The sequence below is a fragment of the Mixophyes fleayi genome, chromosome 9, assembly GCF_038048845.1.
Source record: "Mixophyes fleayi isolate aMixFle1 chromosome 9, aMixFle1.hap1, whole genome shotgun sequence".
NCBI classification, from domain to species: Eukaryota; Metazoa; Chordata; class Amphibia; order Anura; family Limnodynastidae; genus Mixophyes; species Mixophyes fleayi.
This window is the reverse complement of record NC_134410.1, coordinates 28,076,814-28,099,205: the sequence shown is the minus strand read 5'-3', so window position 1 is coordinate 28,099,205 and position 22,392 is coordinate 28,076,814. Positions and strand designations below refer to the sequence as shown.

General features: G+C 42.2%; 1 protein-coding gene across 1 annotated transcript in view; it reads left to right on the top strand.

Annotated features, from left to right (window-relative positions):
- Window positions 1–21,335, top strand: part of PPP1R37 (protein phosphatase 1 regulatory subunit 37) — a 37,882-nt gene extending 16,547 nt beyond the window's left edge. The window contains exons 2-13 of the mRNA XM_075187142.1: window positions 1,339–1,436; window positions 3,118–3,163; window positions 4,206–4,306; window positions 5,925–6,044; window positions 7,140–7,290; window positions 9,039–9,194; window positions 11,280–11,392; window positions 11,611–11,752; window positions 16,069–16,235; window positions 16,740–17,313; window positions 18,234–18,329; window positions 18,520–21,335. Coding sequence (XP_075043243.1) covers window positions 1,339–1,436; window positions 3,118–3,163; window positions 4,206–4,306; window positions 5,925–6,044; window positions 7,140–7,290; window positions 9,039–9,194; window positions 11,280–11,392; window positions 11,611–11,752; window positions 16,069–16,235; window positions 16,740–17,313; window positions 18,234–18,328 — 1,763 coding nt within the window. The 3' untranslated portion in view covers window position 18,329; window positions 18,520–21,335. The remainder of the gene's footprint in view (window positions 1–1,338; window positions 1,437–3,117; window positions 3,164–4,205; window positions 4,307–5,924; window positions 6,045–7,139; window positions 7,291–9,038; window positions 9,195–11,279; window positions 11,393–11,610; window positions 11,753–16,068; window positions 16,236–16,739; window positions 17,314–18,233; window positions 18,330–18,519) is intronic.
- Window positions 21,336–22,392: the final 1,057 nt, after the last annotated feature.

The window sequence follows — 22,392 nt, the reverse complement described above, 5'->3', positions numbered from 1 at the left end:
GGAGAACATAATATGGGGACATCAACAGGATTCCACTACTGCCTAAACTGTAAGGCATGTAAAAATAGCAACATGTCCACAACAAGGCTTATAAAAGTTTCAAATCAAACTCAAATAAAAGGGAGTTTAAGATAGAGGATAGTATCAATTGTAACACAGAAGGAGATGTATACATGTTGAAATGTGCCTGTGGACTACAGTACATAGGCAGAACTAATCGTAAACATAAAATTAGATTTGCTGAACATATTAACAACATTTGGAAGGGTGTCGCCACACACAGTGTTTCCAACCATTTTCTAACTGCATATATTGTTTTTTTTGTGAACTTATTTTAGGTCTGCTTTTAGTTAAATTTTTTTTTTTTATCAATATCTTTTTATTTATGCTTTTTTTTTTATTTTATTTTATTACGCAAATGTGTCCAAACTCAGCATCAGCACCCAGAGTCTCTAAAATATCTGTAAAGAGTATTTGAAAGAGTGGATAAGTGGGCACATCGCTTGAGAGAAGGAAATAGGGACTAGATAAATTATGCTTAATTATATACTCTTAACTTTTGCAGAAGTGTTACCTGTTCAGTATGTGCCCTTGGGGCCTATTTATAAAGCTATAAACCATGTGGAAACAGCTTTTCCCCATGGTATAGGCATTTGTAAATTATATTACTATGTAACAGAAGTCTAACGCATGATATATCGTAGATATCCACTGCATTAGGCTATGTTTCACGTAGTCCCGCATGGGACTGTGGTCTGGGGCACTTTAACAAGCTCCAAGCAGCCTAGCTTTTTGAAGCTTGAGCCAGTTGGCATCAACCGTTTTAACCTATGGGGAGAGCATTGCGGTAGAGGGATCTTAGGATCCCCTCACTGCAGCCTTCTTGCTCTCACCTCCGGTTACTATCGCAAAGTGGCTTTACGCAAAGTGGCCCTAGTTCGTGCATGCGGACAGCCACTTTGTAATAGTTAGAGGAGAGACAGACTGCTGCAGTTTTAAGGTAAGTAAAGTCATCACCAGGACAGACTCCTATGGGTCACACTGATTTTTGTAATGGATGCTTCCGAAAAATCATCTGTCATCGTTGTAATGACAGATGTTAATTAGCGGGGCAAAACCCTGTTAATTACTAAATAGCCCCTTTGTCTCTCACCATCTGCTGAGTATCCAGCCAGTGTCGCTCTCTCTAACCCAAGGGTTTACCAAATTGTATCACTGCTCCCACTAAATACAAAAGTGAGCCCTGTTTTCTCAGTTTAGCATGTCTAACTGTAGCTTCTTTCACAGACGCTTAGACAGGTAACATGACGTGATTATGGTTTCTCTCTGTCCCTTCAGCTCAAAATGTCACAGTGGAGGATATCATCATGTCCTATACACAGGCCTGCCAGAAACTCAACTGTAAACAGATTCCAAAACTTATCCGACAGCTACAGGTAAGTCAGCTCCCAATGTTTCCATTTACTGTAATGCAGCATTAATGGTGTTGACAAGTGTCCTGCAGAGCGATACTACAGGTAGGAGCTTAGGATGACGCTACAGGGAGCGTCTTAGTATGTGTGCTCCAGTGGGGAGGCTACAGGGGGAGCGTCTTGGTATGTGCGCTGCAGGGGGACGCTACAGGGAGCGTCTTAGTATGTGCGCTGCAGGGGGACGCTACAGGGAGCGTCTTAGTATGTGTGCTGCAGGGGGACGCTACAGGGAGCGTCTTAGTATGTGCGCTGCAGGGGGACGCTACAGGGGGAGCGTCTTAGTATGTGCGCTGCAGGGGGATGCTACAGGGGGAGCGTCTTAGTATGTGCGCTGCAGGGGGATGCTACAGGGGGAGCGTCTTAGTATGTGCGCTGCAGGGGGACGCTACAGGGGAAGCGTCTTAGTATGTGCGCTGAAGGGGGACGCTACAGGGGGAGCCTCTTAGTATGTGCGCTGAAGGGGGACGCTACAGGGGCAGCGTCTTAGTATGTGCGCTACAGGGGGAGTGTCTTAGTATGTGCGCTGCAGGGGGACGCTACAGGGAGCTTCTTAGTATGTGTGCTGCAGGGGGACGCTACAGGGAGCGTCTTAGTATGTGTGCTGCAGGGGGACGCTACAGGGAGCGTCTTAGTATGTGTGCTGCAGGGGGACGCTACAGGGAGCGTCTTAGTATGTGTGCTGCAGGGGGACGCTACAGGGAGCGTCTTAGTATGTGCGCTGCAGGGGGACGCTACAGGGGGAGCGTCTTAGTATGTGCGCTGCAGGGGGATGCTACAGGGGGAGCGTCTTAGTATGTGCGCTGCAGTGGGATGCTACAGGGGGAGCGTCTTAGTATGTGCGCTGCAGGGGGACGCTACAGGGGAAGCGTCTTAGTATGTGCGCTGAAGGGGGACGCTACAGGGGGAGCCTCTTAGTATGTGCGCTACAGGGGGAGCGTCTTAGTATGTGCGCTGAAGGGGGACGCTACAGGGGCAGCGTCTTAGTATGTGCGCTACAGGGGGAGTGTCTTAGTATGTGCGCTGCAGGGGGACGCTACAGGGAGCGTCTTAGTATGTGCGCTGCAGGGGGACGCTACAGGGAGCGTCTTAGTATGTGCGCTGCAGGGGGACGCTACAGGGAGCGTCTTAGTATGTGCGCTGCATGGGGATGCTACAGGGAGCGTCTTAGTATGTGCGCTGCAGGGGGGCGCTACAGGGAGTGTCTTAGTATGTACGCTGCAGGGGGACACTACAGGGTGCGTCTTAGTATGTGCGCTGCAGGGGGGCGCTACAGGGAGTGTCTTAGTATGTACGCTGCAGGGGGACACTACAGGGTGCGTCTTAGTATGTGTGCAGCTCGAGGGAGGAGCTTGGCTCGTGAGCAGCTCTGTACAGAGTATACAGTGTGTATTCATTCACTGCCGCATTGATCTATTTCCTACCAGTCACACACTAGGGTCCATTTAGTCATCGTAATTTTACATACTAGTTCTAGGTTCTTCTGCTGCTTCTCTTGTGGCGAGAGGTTGACATGTAATTATTCCTGTGTTCTTAATGATTTTGTATTAATCATCATTATCACCATTTATTTATATGGTGCCACTAATTCCGCAGCGCTGTACAGAGAACTCGCTCACATCAGTATTATTAACTTTGTCTCTTGCAGGAACTGACTGATCTTTCAGGGAGAGTGGATAACTTGGACCTTAAAGGTAAGAATGGGGTTGACCTGTAGATATTTTCTATTCCCTCTCACCCCTCTGATCACCACTCCTGCCATCTAATGTCATATTTCTCTGTCCCATGATCACTTCTGACTGCCATACTCTGACTACCATCACAGTACTCCCATCTTGCCATGGGACATGTTTCTGCAGTGCAGATAGCTGGCAAGTCAAATTACATAATTACACTCTATTCTTGTAGGCACATGCATCAAAAAGTATTAAAGCCTGTTCTGGTTAATGTAATATTTAATGCACACTTAGATAATGCCAATTCAAATTAATCCTGAGGCTATTTTCTAGTAATTTTCATTGCAGGTTAAATACAGCTCATATGATAACGTTGAGTGCTGGGGTCTGTAAAATAACACTTAGGGGAGGGAAAGTGCTTACTTAAAGCTAACCAAACTTGCCACGATAGCCCATGTCCTGGGCAATTTGTCTAATATGGCAGCATGTGTATCCACAAAATGTAATTGACTAGGAACCAATGACAACACTAAAGTTTATATTTACTAAACTGCGGGTTTCAAAAAGTGGAGATGTTGCCAATTGCAACCAATCAGATTCTAGCTGTCATTTTCTAGAATGTACTAAATAAATGATTGATTGGTTGCTATAGGCAACATCTCCACTTTTTGAAAACCGCAGCAGCTTGATAAATTTACCCCTATGCATCACAGTGATGTACCTAGTGAAGTAATGAGGTGGTTCTTAGGAATATGCCTCATTGCAATCGATCTGACGCTTAACCTCCTGTATGAAGCTCCTGTTTTCCTATAGATTGTAAGCTCAGGTAATACCCAGTCTTGTTTTATTACTGTGTTATTACTTATAATTGTAAGGGCTGTGGAATATGACGGCGCTATATAATGCTAATAATGTAAACCGTAATATAAATTCAGTCTACAATACGTCTTTTTCCATCGTGTCTACATACCAGGGTCCATTCCTGCCCCCTGCTGGTATTGCCCCTGGAGGTGTCTAGTTTCATACGTTCTCTGTATAAGTATAGGTTTTCTCCCTACAGGAGAGAGACTGGATCACAAGGCGTGTGAGGCTCTGGAGGAAATCTTCAAACGAGTGCAGTTTAAAATGGTTGATCTGGAGCAGACTAACCTGGACGAGGACGTAAGTACAAATGTTCAATGAACATTTTGTAAGTTTAATTTCAGATCTCTGCCATGATGGTAAATTACTTTCACTGTTAAATATTACCTCCTGCTCTACTGCGTTCAGCTGGGGCTCCTCCTACATCTTTAGGACAGCCAATGTGCTTGTTTATTTAGGGAAGCCCCACCCTCCCAACATGGCGTCCTGCTGCCGCAGAGTGATAGAGGACATTTAGTTACATATAAACACTCCACTTACTTCATGTACATTATCATTAACTCTGTAATATAAATACTCTGGTATGTAGAAATGTGAAAATGTGGATTTACTTGCTCTTTAATGTATGAATATTGATAGATAAAAGCAACATTGAGCACTGTACTCTTAACAATACAACAGTACAAATGAATAATAAGTGTTCAATATCCGTTTATAACAAAACACCTAGTGCCTAGTGCAAGCTATCACTCGCTTTTATCTGACATATTCTGGCTGAGAGAAGAACCATAGATTTAAAGACTGATATTCTGGTATGCAAAGGATAGACATTTGTAATGCACACAGGTATTGGTTTTACTACCCAGAATGCTTGGGGTTTATGGTTGTCCAGATAAAGTTGTTTTTTTTTATTTTGTTTTGTTTTTTTCTCTGTAATTTGGGGCGCCATGCCTAAAATATACTAAATTATGTTAAAATAAAAATAAAATGACCACTGTCTCTATCCACCCTGCCCCATGCCATTAGTCATTAAGTAGGTAAGCAGCTGTCCCCGTAGTGACTGGAGGAAGACTCACTCTGTGATGAAGTGTAAGTGTAGACATGATCACTGAGCAACCCCATCATTTACTATATTTGTGTAACAAGATATCCCTTGTTTGTATATATTTGTGACTGACCAATATAAAACAGAGCTATTATTGACAAACATTATTTTAGGTTGAATGGACCAGAAAATCTAAAAAAAAAAAAAATTTTTTTTTTTTTTTTACGACTTTAAAAAAAAATAATAAAAAAAAAATAGTGCCAACGTGCCTCACCCCTATCCCTGTACTGTGAAACTCCATTCTGATCGGCTGTTGCAGGTGTTTACAGGCTTTGCATTTCCTGCATCTTTGCATGACTGGGACTGCAGCACTATATTTATGAAAAGATATTAGGCCTGAGGAACAAGAGCACAGTACCATTCCGGAGACGATAATAGCACAGTACAGTTTTGTCCATTAATTTTCTTATTTTGCATAGTTTTTCTGTGCTCGCATATTTATGAATGTTCCCCAGTATCTCCATAAAAAGCCTGTCCCATGTTTGGCTGTGCCGTGCAAGCACTTGTCCATCTTTCTTTCAGTCTACAGGCACCATAGGAAGGCACCATGGAGCCAGTCCTGCAGGAATATAATAGCTATATCACCCTTGTCTAATTGTGCTGCTGTCATGGACAGTCTGAAACAAATTACCCCTGCCTGTCCTGCAGGGGTGCTAGATTCACATGGATGAGGGCAACATAGCTAGTGGAGTAGGGCAGGTGATTTCTAAGGGAGGTTTGGAGAAAAGCATTTCATTTTGGAATCTTTAAGTGAAAGCCGTGTTTTACATTGTCCATACAGCCATTTAATACTTTTTCTCCATCTCTGTACAGGGAGCCTCCGCTCTGTTCGACATGATTGAGTATTATGAGTCGGCAACGCATCTTAACATCTCCTTCAACAAGCACATTGGCACTCGAGGTTGGCAAGCTGCTGCCCATATGATGCGTAAGGTAAGTGTGGCCCTAACATACAGAGTTCTTTCTAGGTGTACAGGGATATGGGAGTTCAGGAGTGATGTAAGGGGGATTTTTTTCATTCAATTTAGCCCTCAATGGTGATTTTCTTCTGTTCCAAGCCCTGAAGGCCTTTATTTGTCAGGGGCTGGTAGTTCACATATTGCCATCAGAGCAGTTCAAGGGGTACTTTTGAACTTTGTTGTTCTGAAAAAAGGACTTCTCAGGCCATCCCACTTTGGATAGGAAGTTCCTCGATGCGTTTGTGAGAACCTTCAGGTCAGCATTTAAACTGTATGGAAAGGTTTATAGTTGGGAAGGGGGCATCCTAGCTTTACTCTAAATTGCAGTGTTAAAATAAAAATACCCAGTAAATGTGCGCTATGGAAAAGCAGTCTTTTCTCTGCATTGAATAAATGTACTTGCATTACAACATGGTTTGTCCAGGTGCACATTTGCTCCATTCTAACTCTAGATCAGTTCCTATAATGCCACCACTCTGCCCCACTCACCCGATTGAATTACAAGTGATGAGGATTTAATAGTGAGTACAAAAATCCTGTTTTATTTTAATATTTCATAGGCTTGTCCTACTGCACAGAGAATCATTTTTGTTCTTTTCATATTTGCTTTTATTAACACAGGTAGGAGCAGTTACGCTGAATTACCTTGCTAAGGGTAAAGGAACACCATCCATAGGGGGAGATAAAATTGGCGGCTACATGATGCACGGACATCACCGCGATGTCCGGCGGGAATCGCCACTCATTTGTCTGCGCACCTCTATGGGGTGCAAGGAAAGATGAGCGAAGATTTCTGCCATAACACACGGACATCCCAGAAACACCTTGCGCCAAATTGAATCTCCCCCCGTGGATTCTTTTACAACAGTGCCCCCTGGTGGCCACACTATCAAAGAAAGTGTTAGATTATTTGCTTGTTTTTACCAACATTTGGAAATAATGTCCCACACATATCTATGACTTGGTAGTTCCCTTGTTTAGAGAGGAGATCTATATAATTCTTGTGAAACAAATAGTCCTTCGGTGTAATGGGTCATGAGTGTTACTATGAAGGTTTGTCATTCCACAGACAAACTGCCTGCAGTACTTGGATGCCCGCAATACCCCTCTGCTAGACCACTCGGCTCCGTTTGTGGCTCGGGCACTTCGCATTAGCAGCAGCTTAACCGTCCTTCACCTTGAGAACACCAGCATCTCCGGGAGACCTCTTATGTTGCTGGGTGAGTCATCTGTCTGTATCAATCAGATCCATTCCAAACTCTTCTTTTTTTTTTTTTACTTTTTCTAAAGGGATTGCTAAATAACAATCCATCTTCCCTCCACCTACAAGTAATGGTGATACCATTACAGCCCCTAGGACCACTAACGCCACCTGAATTTTGCTCCTGGTCCAGCCCTACTAATAGCTTGCAGAAGCGAGCCGTGCCAGGCCAGCCTGGTAGAATATTTAAACTCACAACTCTGCATGCATGTACTGTATGGGGTACCTAATTGGATAGGAGCTGACCAATCCAATACCTGATTGGATAGGAGCTGACCAACCCAATCAACTGTCAAACAAATACTATATCTATCAGACTGAATAATTAAGATGGCTTCAGTCCACCAAGACTGACAGTGCTCTGCTTTCCATTCTGACAGATGCTGTGAAATAGATGTAAATGTTTTGACCCCCCACTGAAGGGATATATCGGGGATCTTGTGAGATGCACCAATACTCAGGACAGTGCAGCCTATGACGTGACTAGGGATTGCACCCCAGTTGATGTCACTTGTTCCTAGTGAATTGATTTGCTGCACTCTTTTATGTATATTGAAAGCACTCACAAAATGACTGCCCCCCAGTGTGTGTAGGTGGTGGGTAAATACTTTTTTTTACATAATTCTAATCTTGCAAGATATATACGTTCTATAATATATTATTCACTCTGTTAGAAGTTTGATTGTTTTGGGGTTTGTTTTTCTTTTGCTTCTGTTCAGGTATTTTATTAAACATGATTTTCTTTGATCAGTACATTATCCTGTAATAACCTGCAAATGTCACTGTTATGATTTGTGTCCATAGATGCAAGTAGCAAGAGGGACACCTGCAGGCAATAGATAGATACTGCAGCATAAAATTAACAATGCGTCTGAAACTTTTAACATATGTTTTTGAAATATGAATTACTTTCATATTTAAAGGGGCTATCCAATCACGTTAGGTGTACTGGACCAGGGAAATTTGCTGATGCTTGCTCAACTCTCACTGGCTAGACCAATCTGGACTATGTCGGTGTCAGAGATTCGGAAGAATTGTTGCTTTCATATACTTTGTGGAGCTTATTGAAATCATAGGTGACCACTGTGCGGTAGTTATCGTCGCATGTGTTAACATGATCATGATATATTTTACAGGTGTCAAATTTGCTTTATTTGTACATTTCATCATAGGCATTAGCATATCCACTAGTCTGCTTCATTTGTCTTTTTTTCAGCTGCATTCAAGTCTGAGCTAATGATTTCTGCCTCAGTGCTCATTTTGAATTTGGCACTCGGGGCAGTGCACATTGAGCCACGATGTCATTGCACGCTACAGCAATCCAGCCTACTACAAGTCCCAAGATGCAGTGTGCTTATTAGTAATCACATGATGCACACTTCAGTGCTGTAGAACACACTCAATGCATACTGAGAACTGATAGCAGCAGGATGGAGGGGGTGCTGGCTACTGTCTTAATTGAATGAACAGTGGTCCCCGTCAGCAGGATTCTACAGAAGTTCCAGAGTAAGGGCAGTCTATAGCGTTAAAAAAAAATTCTATAAAGTCAAGTTGGTTCCTTTTCAATAAACTAATAACATGTATTTGACCAGGTAATTCATACGTCAACCTAAGAAATAAAAATGTCACCTTCTCAGTACTGTTTAATTAATTAAATTGATGTATTAATAATTTCCGCTCCCTACTCCCGATGTTTCTCGCGCTCAGCCACGGCGCTGAAGATGAACATAGTGTTACGAGAGCTGTACCTCGCCGACAACCGTCTCAACAGCCTGCAGGACTCGGCCCAGTTGGGAAATGTATTAAAGTTCAACAGCTGTATACAGATCCTGGACTTGCGGAACAACCACATTATGGACTCTGGTGAGTGAGCGCGTTTTTACCAGGACCACAAACGTTCTCAAGGTCAACTATACTACCTAACAAGCTGCTGTGAAAAGCCAGGATCAGACAGAATGGTTTTTGTTTTTCTGCACATTCCATTTGTGAAAGATTTTATTTATGTTGTGTTAGGCTGGTGTCAGGCATGCTGTGGTTTTACCCTTCAGGAAGAACTGCAATGGTTTTAGTATTAATAGTTCTTACCTTGACGGTGTCACATGGGCAGAACCGTTCCCTTATCTCATCTGAGCTGCATCAACTTCACTCAATGCTCTTAGCTGTAATGGGAGGCGGTGTGTATGTGCGTTCTCCACCTATTATATCTAGACATAGTGATACTTATTGTAGCAGTGGAGCAGTGTTTGGAGTACCTTGATGTCCTGTAAATCGGTGTATGGAGTGATGTTGTCTGAGCCAAGGGGTCCATAGGGATGTGGGCTTGGAAGAAGAGATGGGTGGTTTTGGTTGTTAGGAGACCTGATAGAAAGCTAGAGGAAGGTGTGTATAAGTTACTTTTACTGGTATAAACTTAGAGGGAATGATGGCGAGAGAAGAAAAGCGACAAAGGGAGAAAAGAAACAGTAGAAAAATGGGGAGGGAAAAGGTCAAGTAGTGGTAGGAAAGAAAGAAATATATAGAGAGATTAGAGAGGGAAAGGAGCAATACAAATTAATGTATAAACAAATGTTCTTTTCAAAACCCAGCTGAGGAAACCACAAACCTGTGTTTGGAAAGATTTCTATAGAAATGGACCTCTGCAGCTAGTTTGCATGTCCTTTTTTATTATTCTTTTATTTATTCATGTTATCCTTGCATTTTACTTATACATTTATCTGCCAGGTTTTTAAGATTCAAAGCTTTAATTTCAAAGTAAAAAGTACAATGTTGGGGGTAGTTTAGCTACGGGTTATGTTGGCTTTGTGGTGTTTGTATAAAACATTTTCAATAAAAACACTTGATTTAAAAAAGCAAGAAAAAGTTACTACAATATCCTTTTGAATCGATTGTGTGGATAGTGTCCTAACTTTTACTCATTGTGCCGCCTATCGGCCACCACCACCCGTCTCCGCTGCCCCATTCCCCTGCCTCGTCTATAAACCTATGGATACTTGGCTCTAATGCAACGCCACTCCAGACATTGATTTACAGGACATCAAGGCATGTCACAGTGTTCTATAGTGACGATTCACTAAGCACCACTGATTGCAGTTAGGAGGGCACTGCGACTCCAGTTGTCTGCACTACCTCCTCTGATTGTTACATTAGTATAGTAGTGATTGGATGCATGAGTAGATGTACGTGGAGGGAGGGGAAGTCTCCTGTACCTCCTCTGCTGAAACTGCCCGTGCTAGACTGCAAGTCAGGAGAAGAGGTGAGAAACTTGACTTCTGCCACCAGAGATACTGCCGTCTGAGTTTAGAGTCTCCCCTCACCATAGGGGAGGAACAGCCTTGCACACTCAGGTTTTTCTTTCAGGCAGTTTAAATTGTTGACTAAAACATATTAAAAGCTATCTGGAAAATTGCTGAAACAAATATGTGCTTTGCAGAAGTATGTCATTCCTTCTGCGCCTGTCATATGACTAATTAAACGTCACCTCAATAACTGTTCAGTTGTCTCGGCAACATTTGTTTTATTCTAGCTAAAAATACCAAAGAGTTTTTCACTGGCTATTTTCTTGTTGAGTGAATGCAGCTTGTGTGACACCAGCATTAAGGGGAATCTATGAGCAAATCTCTAGCGTTTGAATTCTATTTAAACATAACATTTGGAAATTTAAATTTATGAAGTTACTGCACAGAAAATAGTTTGTAGAGTCCAATATATAAGGACAAACCTTAAAAACGCTGCTTATTTATACTAGGAGTGCCACCACACTCTACACAGATTGTCACACATATAGATTATAGAGACCATTTGTGCTTCATGGTAGTGTGGTTACACTTTGTTATGCTCATGTGCTTTCATATCTGAAAGGTCATGTAACCTGATTGCCACTTTTGTCATCTTACGTATTGAAAATTCCTGATGTCGCCTGAAGATTCCTTTTTCCCTTTTTATTTGCAGGACTAGCTTATATCTGCGAGGGGCTAAAGGAGCAGCGCCACGGACTGGTCACGTTGGTTCTCTGGAACAACCAGTTGACTCACGCTGGCATGGTCTACATGAGTATGTGCTTGGTAAGTCTACGTGACTGGTGGTTTCCCAGTCGTCCACAACGAGTATTCTATGGTGTACGGATTGTTGTATGGGGGAAAGGGAGTGGAGATAATTTTGTCAACTCTTCCTTCTCCCATCTGTGTCTTACAGAACACACTTTTATCACTCTCGCCCACCTACTCCATGATCCACACCAGCAATATTCATCCTCACAATAATCCTTTTCTCTCTTTCTCAGCCTCACACTCAGAATTTAGAGACTTTGAACCTTGGTCACAATGCTATCGGCAATGAGGGCGTCCGCCATCTCAAGAATGGCCTAATCGGAAATCGTAGCGTACTGCGGCTTGGCTTGGCCTCTGCCAAACTCACCTGTGAAGGTACTGTCTACTTAATGTACTTGGAACTTCTGGCCAATTCCAGGTTCTGCATTATGGAATGTGACTTGCTTATACTGGGGAGGTATAAAACTGCAGCTAAACATGATCTTTATGTAATCAAAGGAAGAAAGTGAGAGAACACGAACAAGTCAGGATATTCAACAGCAAAAATGGTAATATCTGACAGTGTAACTACCCACAGAATTTAATGGACATAAATAGTGAAAATGATGCCACCATTTGATGGTTAGAGAGGAGTCTAGTGATAAATAGAGCACTCACAGGGTCCAAACCATTCCATTTGTCAGGAGACCTGGCAAGCATCTTTTTTTTAAAATCTGATTTTCACATGTCTAGCCGATGTCCCAACATGCCATGTCCGCTATAGACCAGTTATTGGCTATATTTTTGGGTGTGCAGCAAGACGGTTGAGGCAAATACTGTGAATTGATTTTGTGGCAAATACACAAATCAGTATTTTTTGAACAGCGGTGGTTCAACAGTTTTATCACAATACAATGCTAAAAAGTAATTGGTACACTTAAAAATACACATCCAGGAAGGTCCAAGGATAACGCCACCCTAAACAAAATGTAAAGTTTTGGGTGGAGTGCTGCTCTTGTACCCATTCTGTGGTCCCCAAAGTTCCGCTGAAGGCTTTTCTCCACCAGTCCGGAGAAGCCTTCCTGCAAGGAGAACACTAATTGGCAGAATGTGGGTCTGGTGAGTGGGCTGTGTGTCATCGCTGCCACTCTTTCATGGGCTGACAAAAGATGGAGCATGTGGGGACAGTGCGTGATACAGGGGACAGAGGGTGCATCTTCAGGCTCCCATATAACTCCCTTTCCCATAGCTCCAGCTGTAACCACGTGCTCTGGATATAGGAGGTACTGCAAGGTGAACTTGTTATGTGCTTGCACTGTGAGGCTCCGCCTGTACTTCTGCATTTTATTATAACTTAAAAAGTAAAGTTTACCCAAAACTAAATTTCTTCACCACAAACCCAGGCCAGGGTTTAGCTTCACCCTGTAGGAGACAGGGACTTAAAAGGCTCCTTCTTTTCTCTGTAACCCTCCACTCTTCCCTGATTTTTCTAAAGAAAAACGCTGGGAATTAAATCTGCCCCTTTGTGTCTATATTTACAGAAGGTAAGAATACTACATTGGTGTCACTTCTGCTTCTCTTTAAGGACCCAAAGAAGGGAATGTTGGCTCCTTCACAATGTGTTTCCAGTTGGATTAGGGCTGCTATTTGACGAGTGGGTTCTTTTTGGGGGTGGGGGTGTCTGAGGTACACCATGGAGAACAAATGACACAGGTATGCATGCTAGCAACATTGAAACAAGTGGATTTTACACTTACTGTTAAATCTGTTTATCTGAGACATGTAGTGTTTTTTTTCCTCACTTTGGTACAGAAATCTCCTTATTTCTGCCTGCTTGGCAATTTGTAAACTGGAGAGGAATGAAGGCTGTGGAGATTTACAGTCATGGCCAAAAGTTTTGAGAATGACACAAGTATTGGTTTTCACAGAGTTTGCTGCTTCAGTGTTTTTAGACCTTTTTGTCGGATGTTGCTATGGTTACTGAAGTACAATTACAAGCATTTCATAAGTGTAAAAGGCTTTTATTGACAATTACATTAAGTTTATGCAAAGAGTCAATATTTGCAGTGTTGAACTTTCTTTTTGAAGACCTCTGCAATTCGCCCTGGCATGCTGTCAATCAACTTCTGGGTCACATACTGACTGATGGCCGCCCATTCTTGCCTAATCAAAGATTGGAATTTGTCCGAATTTGTGGGTTTTTGTTTGTATACCCACCTCTTGAGGATTGACCACGAGTTTTCAATGGGATTAAGGTCTGGAGAGCTTCCTGGCCATGGACCCAAAATTTCGAGACTGTCCTGGCAGTTGCTTGGGCGTTCTTGGGCACCCTGAAATTCTTCTTCACAACTATTGAACCTCTCTCATTGAAGTTCTTGATGATCCGATAAATGGTTGATTTAGGTGCACTCTTACTAGCAGCAATATCCTTGCCTGTGAAGCACTTTTTGAGCAAAGCAATGATGACTGCACATGTTTCCTTGCAGATAACCATAGTTAACAGAGAAAGAACAATGATCTCAAGCACCACCCTCATTTTAAAGCTTCCAATCTGTTATTTTAACTCTGTCAGCTTGACAGAGTGATCTCCAGCCTTGTCCTCGTCAACTCTCTCACCTGTGTTAATGAGAAAATAACTGACCTGATGTCAGCTGGTCCCTTTGTGGCAGGGCTGAAATGCAGTGGAAATGTTGTTTTTGGGATAAAGTCTATTGTCATGGCAATGAGGGTATTCATTGCAATTAAATCTGATCACTTTTCATGACATTCTGGAGTATATGCAAATTGCCATCATAAAAACTGAGGCAGCAGAGTTTGTGAAAAATATTATTTGTGTCATTTTCAAAAGTTTTGGCCATGACTGTAGAGAATAATTTTCTTCGAAGTGCTTATCTCCTACAGCAAATTTTCTTATCTCCCATCCCCATGCACCCCCAACAGCTCATGTCTTAAGTATTTCTGTCTGTGGAAACAGATAGGATGATTACTGACCCAGCCAAGTAGACTCTCACCTGTGCATGATTAAAGAGATCCTGAAAACATGAGCTGCTGGGAGTGTCCTAGAGGGTGGAGCCTTACATGCTATGGAGAAAGATTTCACAGTAAGTGAAAAGTTCTTCCATTTTTAAGGTTTTTGTTTGTTTTTTTTTGTATACATTTTTATAATGATGGGGCTTATATATTAGACATATACGATCGATCATTTTATTACCAAAACCTGATGGATTTTAAGCAGACCATATAACAACCACAAAGCAGCTTTCTGTCATTTCCAGTACAATTGGTACATTAGAAATGCTCTTAATGTAATTTGCCATTGCAATGCATGTATTTCCTGCAGTCAGGCTCCCACTATATATTAGAACTAGTTTTAGCTAAATCAGCTGGTAACATGTAAGAGGGGAAGATAGGAGAGTCTAAGCCTAAATTACTGTTCGATCAGCTGAGCAGAAGAGTGCCCAGAGCATCCACTTAAATGGATGCCAAACTGTTTGATAAAGTAAAAAGGACTTCAGGACTCTGAATCGATTAAAGTGATCTTCTGGGCATTAATTTATGCTACTGATGGATTAGAAATCTCAAACCAGGCTGTAGCCAAGGGTAGAACTCTGTTTGATTCCCTATATAGGGATGGAAACCACAATACGTGTGTGTCACTTAGTACCTGGTGGTGTGAATTCTACCTCTTATGTCTTGTATCTAATATCCAGGTTTGTTGACGGATGAGCAAATATTCATAAATATTTGAGAGTTTTTTGCTTTCTAAGTTATCTTAAAGTAAATTAACTAGTTAAAGGGCTGAAATCAATCTGATTGTCAATATAGTATTTAATGGTAGACAAGGCTTTTCGACTTTATAAAATAATATAAATAGATGGGAATTGTGTTTAAATGTTGTGACTTTTTTTTATTTAGTTTTCAATTTCTATTGTTTTAATGTATATCTATAAAGTATTAGTTTTATACCGGAAGTAATAGAAATACCAATTAAATAGTCTGTATGCCAGCAGGAGTTAGGCATCCAGAGTGCTCTCAATACTAGGTCTGTTTTTTTATGCCAGTGACTGGGATCAGAGCACCTATTGTATACAAGCTTCAAGTATGGGACACCTAGACATGGAGAATATGAATTGGGCAGAGATAGAACTATAGTCGATCAGAACATTAGAATGTTAAGAGCAGTACAGAGGGGCTCGGCCAACTCCACAAGTCTGCAAGATTGAAGTGGAAGGGGCTAGGCCAACATGTAGACAATGCAAGCATCAACATTGGGGATTTTACAAACTGTTAGAATCAAATCTGACAATTAAGCAGGAAGGAGCTGCAGCTGAGGGATTGGAGGGCCGTCTGTTGTCCATCGCTGATCTAAATGGTAACAGCACAGACTTACGGGTGTGGGAAGATTGTGGTATCAAATGCATCTCTATATGAAACAAAGTTCATACATGCAATTAGTAATCTTTTGGAATGTCGGCATAACCAACAATTTTGTTTGTTTAGTGTCAGCGATTGTCACATTTATTTATTTTTTTTAAATAAAGTTTTTTTTATTTTATTTCAGTCTTGACATGAGTATACATTCTCTCTTTCATACATTTAGTTTGTTTCAGCTAAGTATTCATTTTAATTGAGTATTTTATACCTTAGTTTGTTTCAGTTAGCAGTATTAGTCTGTAACATTATTGTTATTCCCTCTTGTATTTACTTTACAGGTGCAGTGGCTGTAGCAGAGTTTGTGGCTGAATCCCCACGGCTACTGCGCCTAGATTTAAGGGAGAATGAAATCAAGACTGGGGGGTTGATGGCACTCTCATTGGCTCTTCGTGTCAACCAATCCTTACTCAGGTTGGATTTGGACCGAGAACCAAAGAAAGAGGCGGTGAGGGCTTATGGCGTGCCCCATTATTTCTCATTGGTTCCCCTCTAGTCGGATATGATCTGTTTTTTTTTTTGTTTTGTTTTTTTTTAACATTAAAATGTGTTTACATGCCCCTTCTATAGAAATATGCATATGTCCCTAACACAGGTTGCTAGTAAACTATTAGCTAAATGGGGCTTAGATAAAGTGATTTACGTGTCACTGTCCATAATCCATTAAATGAGTTTTTTAAATCCCTTTTGTTGCTTTGAGGCAATGCTGCTTTTATAGCCGGGTATGTGTGATTATCCTGGTTTTTAAAATGGTGTTAACTTTGTTTTATATACAATGGAGAGCTTTATGAATCCTTTTAGCCAATCTCCCTCAAAACAAATACGGAGTTTAATTATAAAAACGTCCTTAATTAACATTCTTTTATTAGTTGTCCATCTCTATCTCCATTTTCGGTTTGATTCGCTCATCCTTCTATGTCCTTTTTGTAGCTAATTTCCTTTATCTTTCCAGGTTAAGAGCTTTATTGAAACCCAAAAGGCACTGTTGACAGAGATTCAAAACGGTTGCCGGCGAAACTTTGTTTTAGCCAAAGAGAAGGAAGAGCGCCTACAACAGTCAGCGTCAATGGCAGAGATAGCCAGCACTGCTGAAGAAGAGGATACTAATACCGCCCCCGAGGAGATTAGCCACCCCTCTGAGGATTCCAACACTGCCACTGAGGATACTAGACCTCCCTCATCTGAACAACATGATGAAGAGATCACTCCTGCTCCAGATCCTCAGGGGCAGGAGTCAGACTCTGATACAGAGGATGAAGTGGAGGTGGAAAAGGAGGCAACAACAAATTCAGCAGAAAACTCTGTTCAGAGTGCCCCAGGGCCGGTAGCAGTGTCTAGTCCTGGTAGAGGCCACAAGGTCTTCCTGGTCACCCGTGTAGAAAATCCAAATACAGTGGAAGGCGGAAAGGGAGCCCAAGAGATTAAAGCATCAACATTGGCTGGAGTAACCTTGCCAGGAGGTCCTGCCCTGGTCAATGGACTTGAGGCTGAGTTTGAAAGGGCAAAAACATTCTGTGATAACAAGGGTGGGTGTACTGTGCTACAATTATATTTCCTAGATTTATTTTTTTGTTGTTGACATTTTTTGGGACAGTAAGTCTTTCAGATCCACTTGTGCATAACTGCTTTGTGTCCTAGAAATGCAAAACATTAATTTAAGTAGAATGGCCGCCCCTGGACTTGGCCCGCCAGGGAGAGGGGCCGCCCCTGGACTTGGCCCGCCAGGGAGAGGGGCCGCCCCTGGACTTGGCCCGCCAGGGAGAGGGGCCGCCCCTCAATGTCTTTTGCCCTTCACCCCTATCTCTGCTTCTCCACTCTTCCCTAAAAAAAACTCCCTCCTCCCACTCCACCTACCCCTTCCTCCACTCACTAACTTTTACCCTTACAATCTCTATATGCTTCCCCACCCATTCTAGTTGTCTTTTAACGTAGTTACTTTCTTTCTATTTTTCATCTTGTATTGATTTTCACTGATGCTATTGTTTTATATTACTTATTTGTATTTTGTTTGTTGATTGCACGCTGCTGCAGATTCTTTGACACCTTATAAATAAACTATGATGATGATTACTTGGTCTTCCAAGTAGTGGGGCCTTCTCTCCACCTTTTAACTTTAGGGGGCATATTCAATTAGGCTTTGCGGCCGCGATTACACATGGCTGCATCTATAAAGTGCCATTACGGTGCCGCAACATCGCGGATTTATGAGCCCTATGGGGTGCGCACAGAAATCCACAATGTTGCGGTACCGGGGCCTGTGTGGCCGCGAATAATAATTGAATATGCCCCTAGATGTCAAGGCCCAAATAAATCAAGAAGGGCAGGCACTAAGTCCACTAGTATAAGCTAATCAAATCTGACAAAACCTAATTTTAAAGCTCAGACCTAGATGCAGGAAGGTGATTTATTGTCCCAACATTTACCTGATGTCTCACCTTTTATGCAGATTCTCATGGCACTTACAGCGATACAGAGTTGGAGGACCTACTACGGGAGGCCTCCACAGAACCAGACCCAACTCTGAACATTATAACACTATAAGGTATTTATATTTCTTCATGTAATATATGTAGTTATGTTTCTTCTTGGGGTATAAATAATGTATGAAGCATGAAACATCAATCTAGATAATAGATTTAACCTTTACTTTCAGTTAACTGTAATTGTCATGCAGGAGCACAGAGAAATGTGCTTGTTTTGGTGGTTTAATCCATGTGTCTCTCTTCTTGTAGGATTGATTATTCCGGGTCTTTGGGTCCCTTCTTCTGTGTACCCTGAATCCTTTTTACAACCCCATTGATCTTGCCTTAAGAAATGGGGTCCTATAGGATCACATTACACGGGTTCCCCTTTGAGGACTTGCTTCCCCATATGATGGCAATAAAGGCAGACACAGTTCCTGCAGGTAATGGAATTTGCACAGTGTAAACATAAAGCCCATTACCTTCATGCTGGGACTCCCCGGACTGGGATTTATCCAAGAGAAGAGGCAATTTCAAAGTTTCCTGGAGAATGGGACAACGCTGATATATTGTTCACACACACTGGACTGTTACTGGTTTGGGGTATCTTCTCAGATGAGGGCTCTTATGGACAAATAAACTGACCCTTTTGCTTGGTCACACTCTGTGGAAACTCCAGTAATCTACATTGTACAACACAATAGGGTTTTCAGCCTTACCTTGTATGCATTCTACTGATGTACCGTGTTACACCTATGGGTACAGAATTACACTACACCCCTGACCATAACTTGTGCCCGTGGAGGATTGAAACAGGCTGACTCTACATTCATAAAAAATCACTTCATTCTGTATGGCTGGGACATTATAGGGTGATATATGGGTTTATGCATATGGGGGTGGGAGACGTTCATCTTTTCAGTACTATAATAAACAACTGGTCTGCCTACTTCAAGCCTTGTGATGGTACAGGGCTCAGTAGGTGTCTGATCGATCCAGTATCTGTTTATTCCATTTGAGGTTTCTAGATTTTCTAGACTGGTTGGTTTAGTGTACTTACTACTAGAGCATGTTCCTCTTGACACTCTCCACATCTAAGGACCATACTTTCTGAGTTCTGATGACCTCAACTCCACCTAGAATGTTTGTGTTACTACTTGTTCACCGGCTTTCCTGTTATCATTTGAGACGTGTAATAAATAGCAATGCTGTTCACCTGAAAGATCTAGCAGTTAGGAAATGACATAGCTACAAGTACTACAGACACTTTTGGTGGTACTTGGAATTTAATGGTGACCCTGTGATTTTTTTTCTTTTTTTCCCCCAACACGCTTCCCACACCATATAGTTTCCTGGACAAGCTTATAAGGAATTGTGAACCATAACCTGCAGCTGTGGGTTCTAATGACTGTCGAGAAGAACATCAGCTGACTACAGAGTAGGCTTAGTCAACCTGGTGCTGGTCAGCAGCTGCTGTGCTAGTTAAATAACCAGAGATCCTCAAGTTTCCCAGTTCTGCTATAGAGGAAGGTATGAACAGGGCAGGAGGGCGGCCATGTTGTATGGGTAGATGTATTTGTAAAGTTATTACATATATGTCTACATATCAAATCTCCTTTCCTGTTGGGCGTTTTAAATGTTAATTTGCAATACGTATTTTTTTTTTAATCCATCTTTAACCATATATTAGTTATACCTTCTAGTTTTTGCTAGCCACAAACAGATCAGATTTTAGAGTTTGGATTCCAAATGTCAGAATTAGCATTTTGGCCGTAGCTGCTGGTATTAAACGAAGAAATATTTATGTGGAACGTTTATGGAAACTGGTAATCAGATGACTGTTAAAGCATTTTTTATTTTTATTTTAACTCATAGCAACCAGCCAGTCTTACATATTTTTTTTTAGAGCAGTTTACAAAATGAGAGCAATAGTCTGATTCGTTGCTATGGGTTACGCACGATTTTGAACAGTTACCTGAGCCCCAGTTGTTATAAATGCCCTCTACTGATCTGGAGTTGAAATTGGATAATTATGCAGTTGACCTGTGCTAGCAGCTAGTCACACAATTACTCAATCATCTTTGTAGTGCGGGACACAACAAGATAACTCCTTCTGCGCAGTGGAAAACGCCATGTTGTTTTTGGGCATAGATAACCCACATGTTAATTGTAGCTAGTGAAATGTATTCTTGTGTTGTACATGTTAGAGAGTGATGTCAAAGGCATTACACATACATGTATGTTAGGTCAGAGTAATATTTTTATTTTTTTTCATTCTGACATAAGATGTTTTGTGGGAACATAGTTGTGCTGCCGAATTGGGAACATTTGGCGTCCATTTTACATGGCAGAGGAAACACTGAAATTCTAGTTCCTTTGGTTGGTACCTCTCCTGCTACTGCTTTCTACTCTCCACAGGTCTTCTGAAAAGGTGACTGCCCATCACAGCATGACCCTAAATAAGTCATAAAATTCACATTGAAATACACCTCTGTCTTTTTCTATGACCTGTTAGGGAGTGAGAAACAAACAATTATAGTGTATGTGTTGCTTACACCGAATGGAGGTGGCCATTTTGTGGGCTAAGACTATATTGAGCAATCAGCTTGTCAGTTCTGTAGGAACTTGTGGCATTTTAAGTGTGAGGTACTTTATGTCTCACAGAGGGTTGGACAAAAATGGCTGTGCCTCCAATGGGTGCGAGTGACAGGTCCACTTAAAGAAACTGCCACGTTTACAGAAATCTTTTTATTTGTAATTTATTGTAGAAATCAATATTTATGTCTAAGCACACAATTTCATTTATTTTAACTCTGCTTTTATTGAATAACAAAATGGCTGCCCTTCATTGATTTGTCTACAAGTTATAAAATCAAATTAAAGTCAGATGAAAAGGTGTTATATGGGGAAAAGCAAACCTCATGATGTGCAATACAAGTCCCCATTACTGTGCCCTACACTACACCTTGCTGTTCATACACCTCTCTTCACCTGTATGGTCACCCCTTATATACACCCTACAAATATGTGCTGTGTTTTAAAAGGGTTTTCTTCCTACTGTCAAATAAAATGATTTCTTATATGTCTCAATGTGTATTTATATGTTATATCAAAGGTTGGCTGCAGTACGCCCCAATTAGTAATGTGTGAAGATTGTACAAGGGCCTCACATTGTAGACATAGTCACCACACCAACCCTATAAACCCCTTGTATGCCAACCCACTTTCACTAGAACAGACTATTTAACATGTAACTGAAGGATCAGCCATTTTCCCTGTGGTCTACGATATGGAGAAGAAGGTTAAATGGGCATCAGCTGCTCCCTGTGTGGTGTACCATGTAGTGGAGTGTCTCAGATGGGCGACAGCTGCTCCTTGTGTGGTGTACCATGTAGTGGAGTGTCTCAGATGGGCGACAGCTGCTCCTTGTGCGGTGTACCATGTGGAGGAGTGTCTCAGATGGGCAACAGCTGCTCCCTGTGCGGTGTACCATGTGGGGAAGTGTCTCAGATGGGCAACAGCTGCTCCCTGTGCGGTGTACCATGTGGAGGAGTGTCTCAGATGGGCAACAGCTGCTCCCTGTGCAGTGTACCATGTGGGGAAGTGTCTCAGATGGGCAACAGCTGCTCCCTGTGCGGTGTACCATGTGGGGAAGTGTCTCAGATGGGCAACAGCTGCTCCCTGTGCGATGTACCATGTGGGGAAGTGTCTCAGATGGGCAACAGCTGCTCCCTGTGCGGTGTACCATGTGGGGAAGTGTCTCAGATGGGCAACAGCTGCTCCTTGTGTGATGTACCATGTGGAGGAGTGTCTCAGATGGGCAACAGCTGCTCCCTGTGCAGTGTACCATGTGGAGGAGTGTCTCAGATGGGCAACAGCTGCTCCCTGTGCGGTGTACCATGTGAAGAAGTGTCTCAGATGGGCAACAGCTGCTCCTTGTGTGGTGTACCATGTGGAGGAGTGTCTCAGATGGGCAACAGCTGCTCCCTGTGCAGTGTACCATGTGGAGGAGTGTCTCAGATGGGCAACAGCTGCTCCTTGTGTGGTGTACCATGTGGAGGAGTGTCTCAGATGGGCAACAGCTGCTCCCTGTGGTGTCTAGAAAGATAGCTAAAATGTGAGGTGCACACTCCTTTTGTGGTG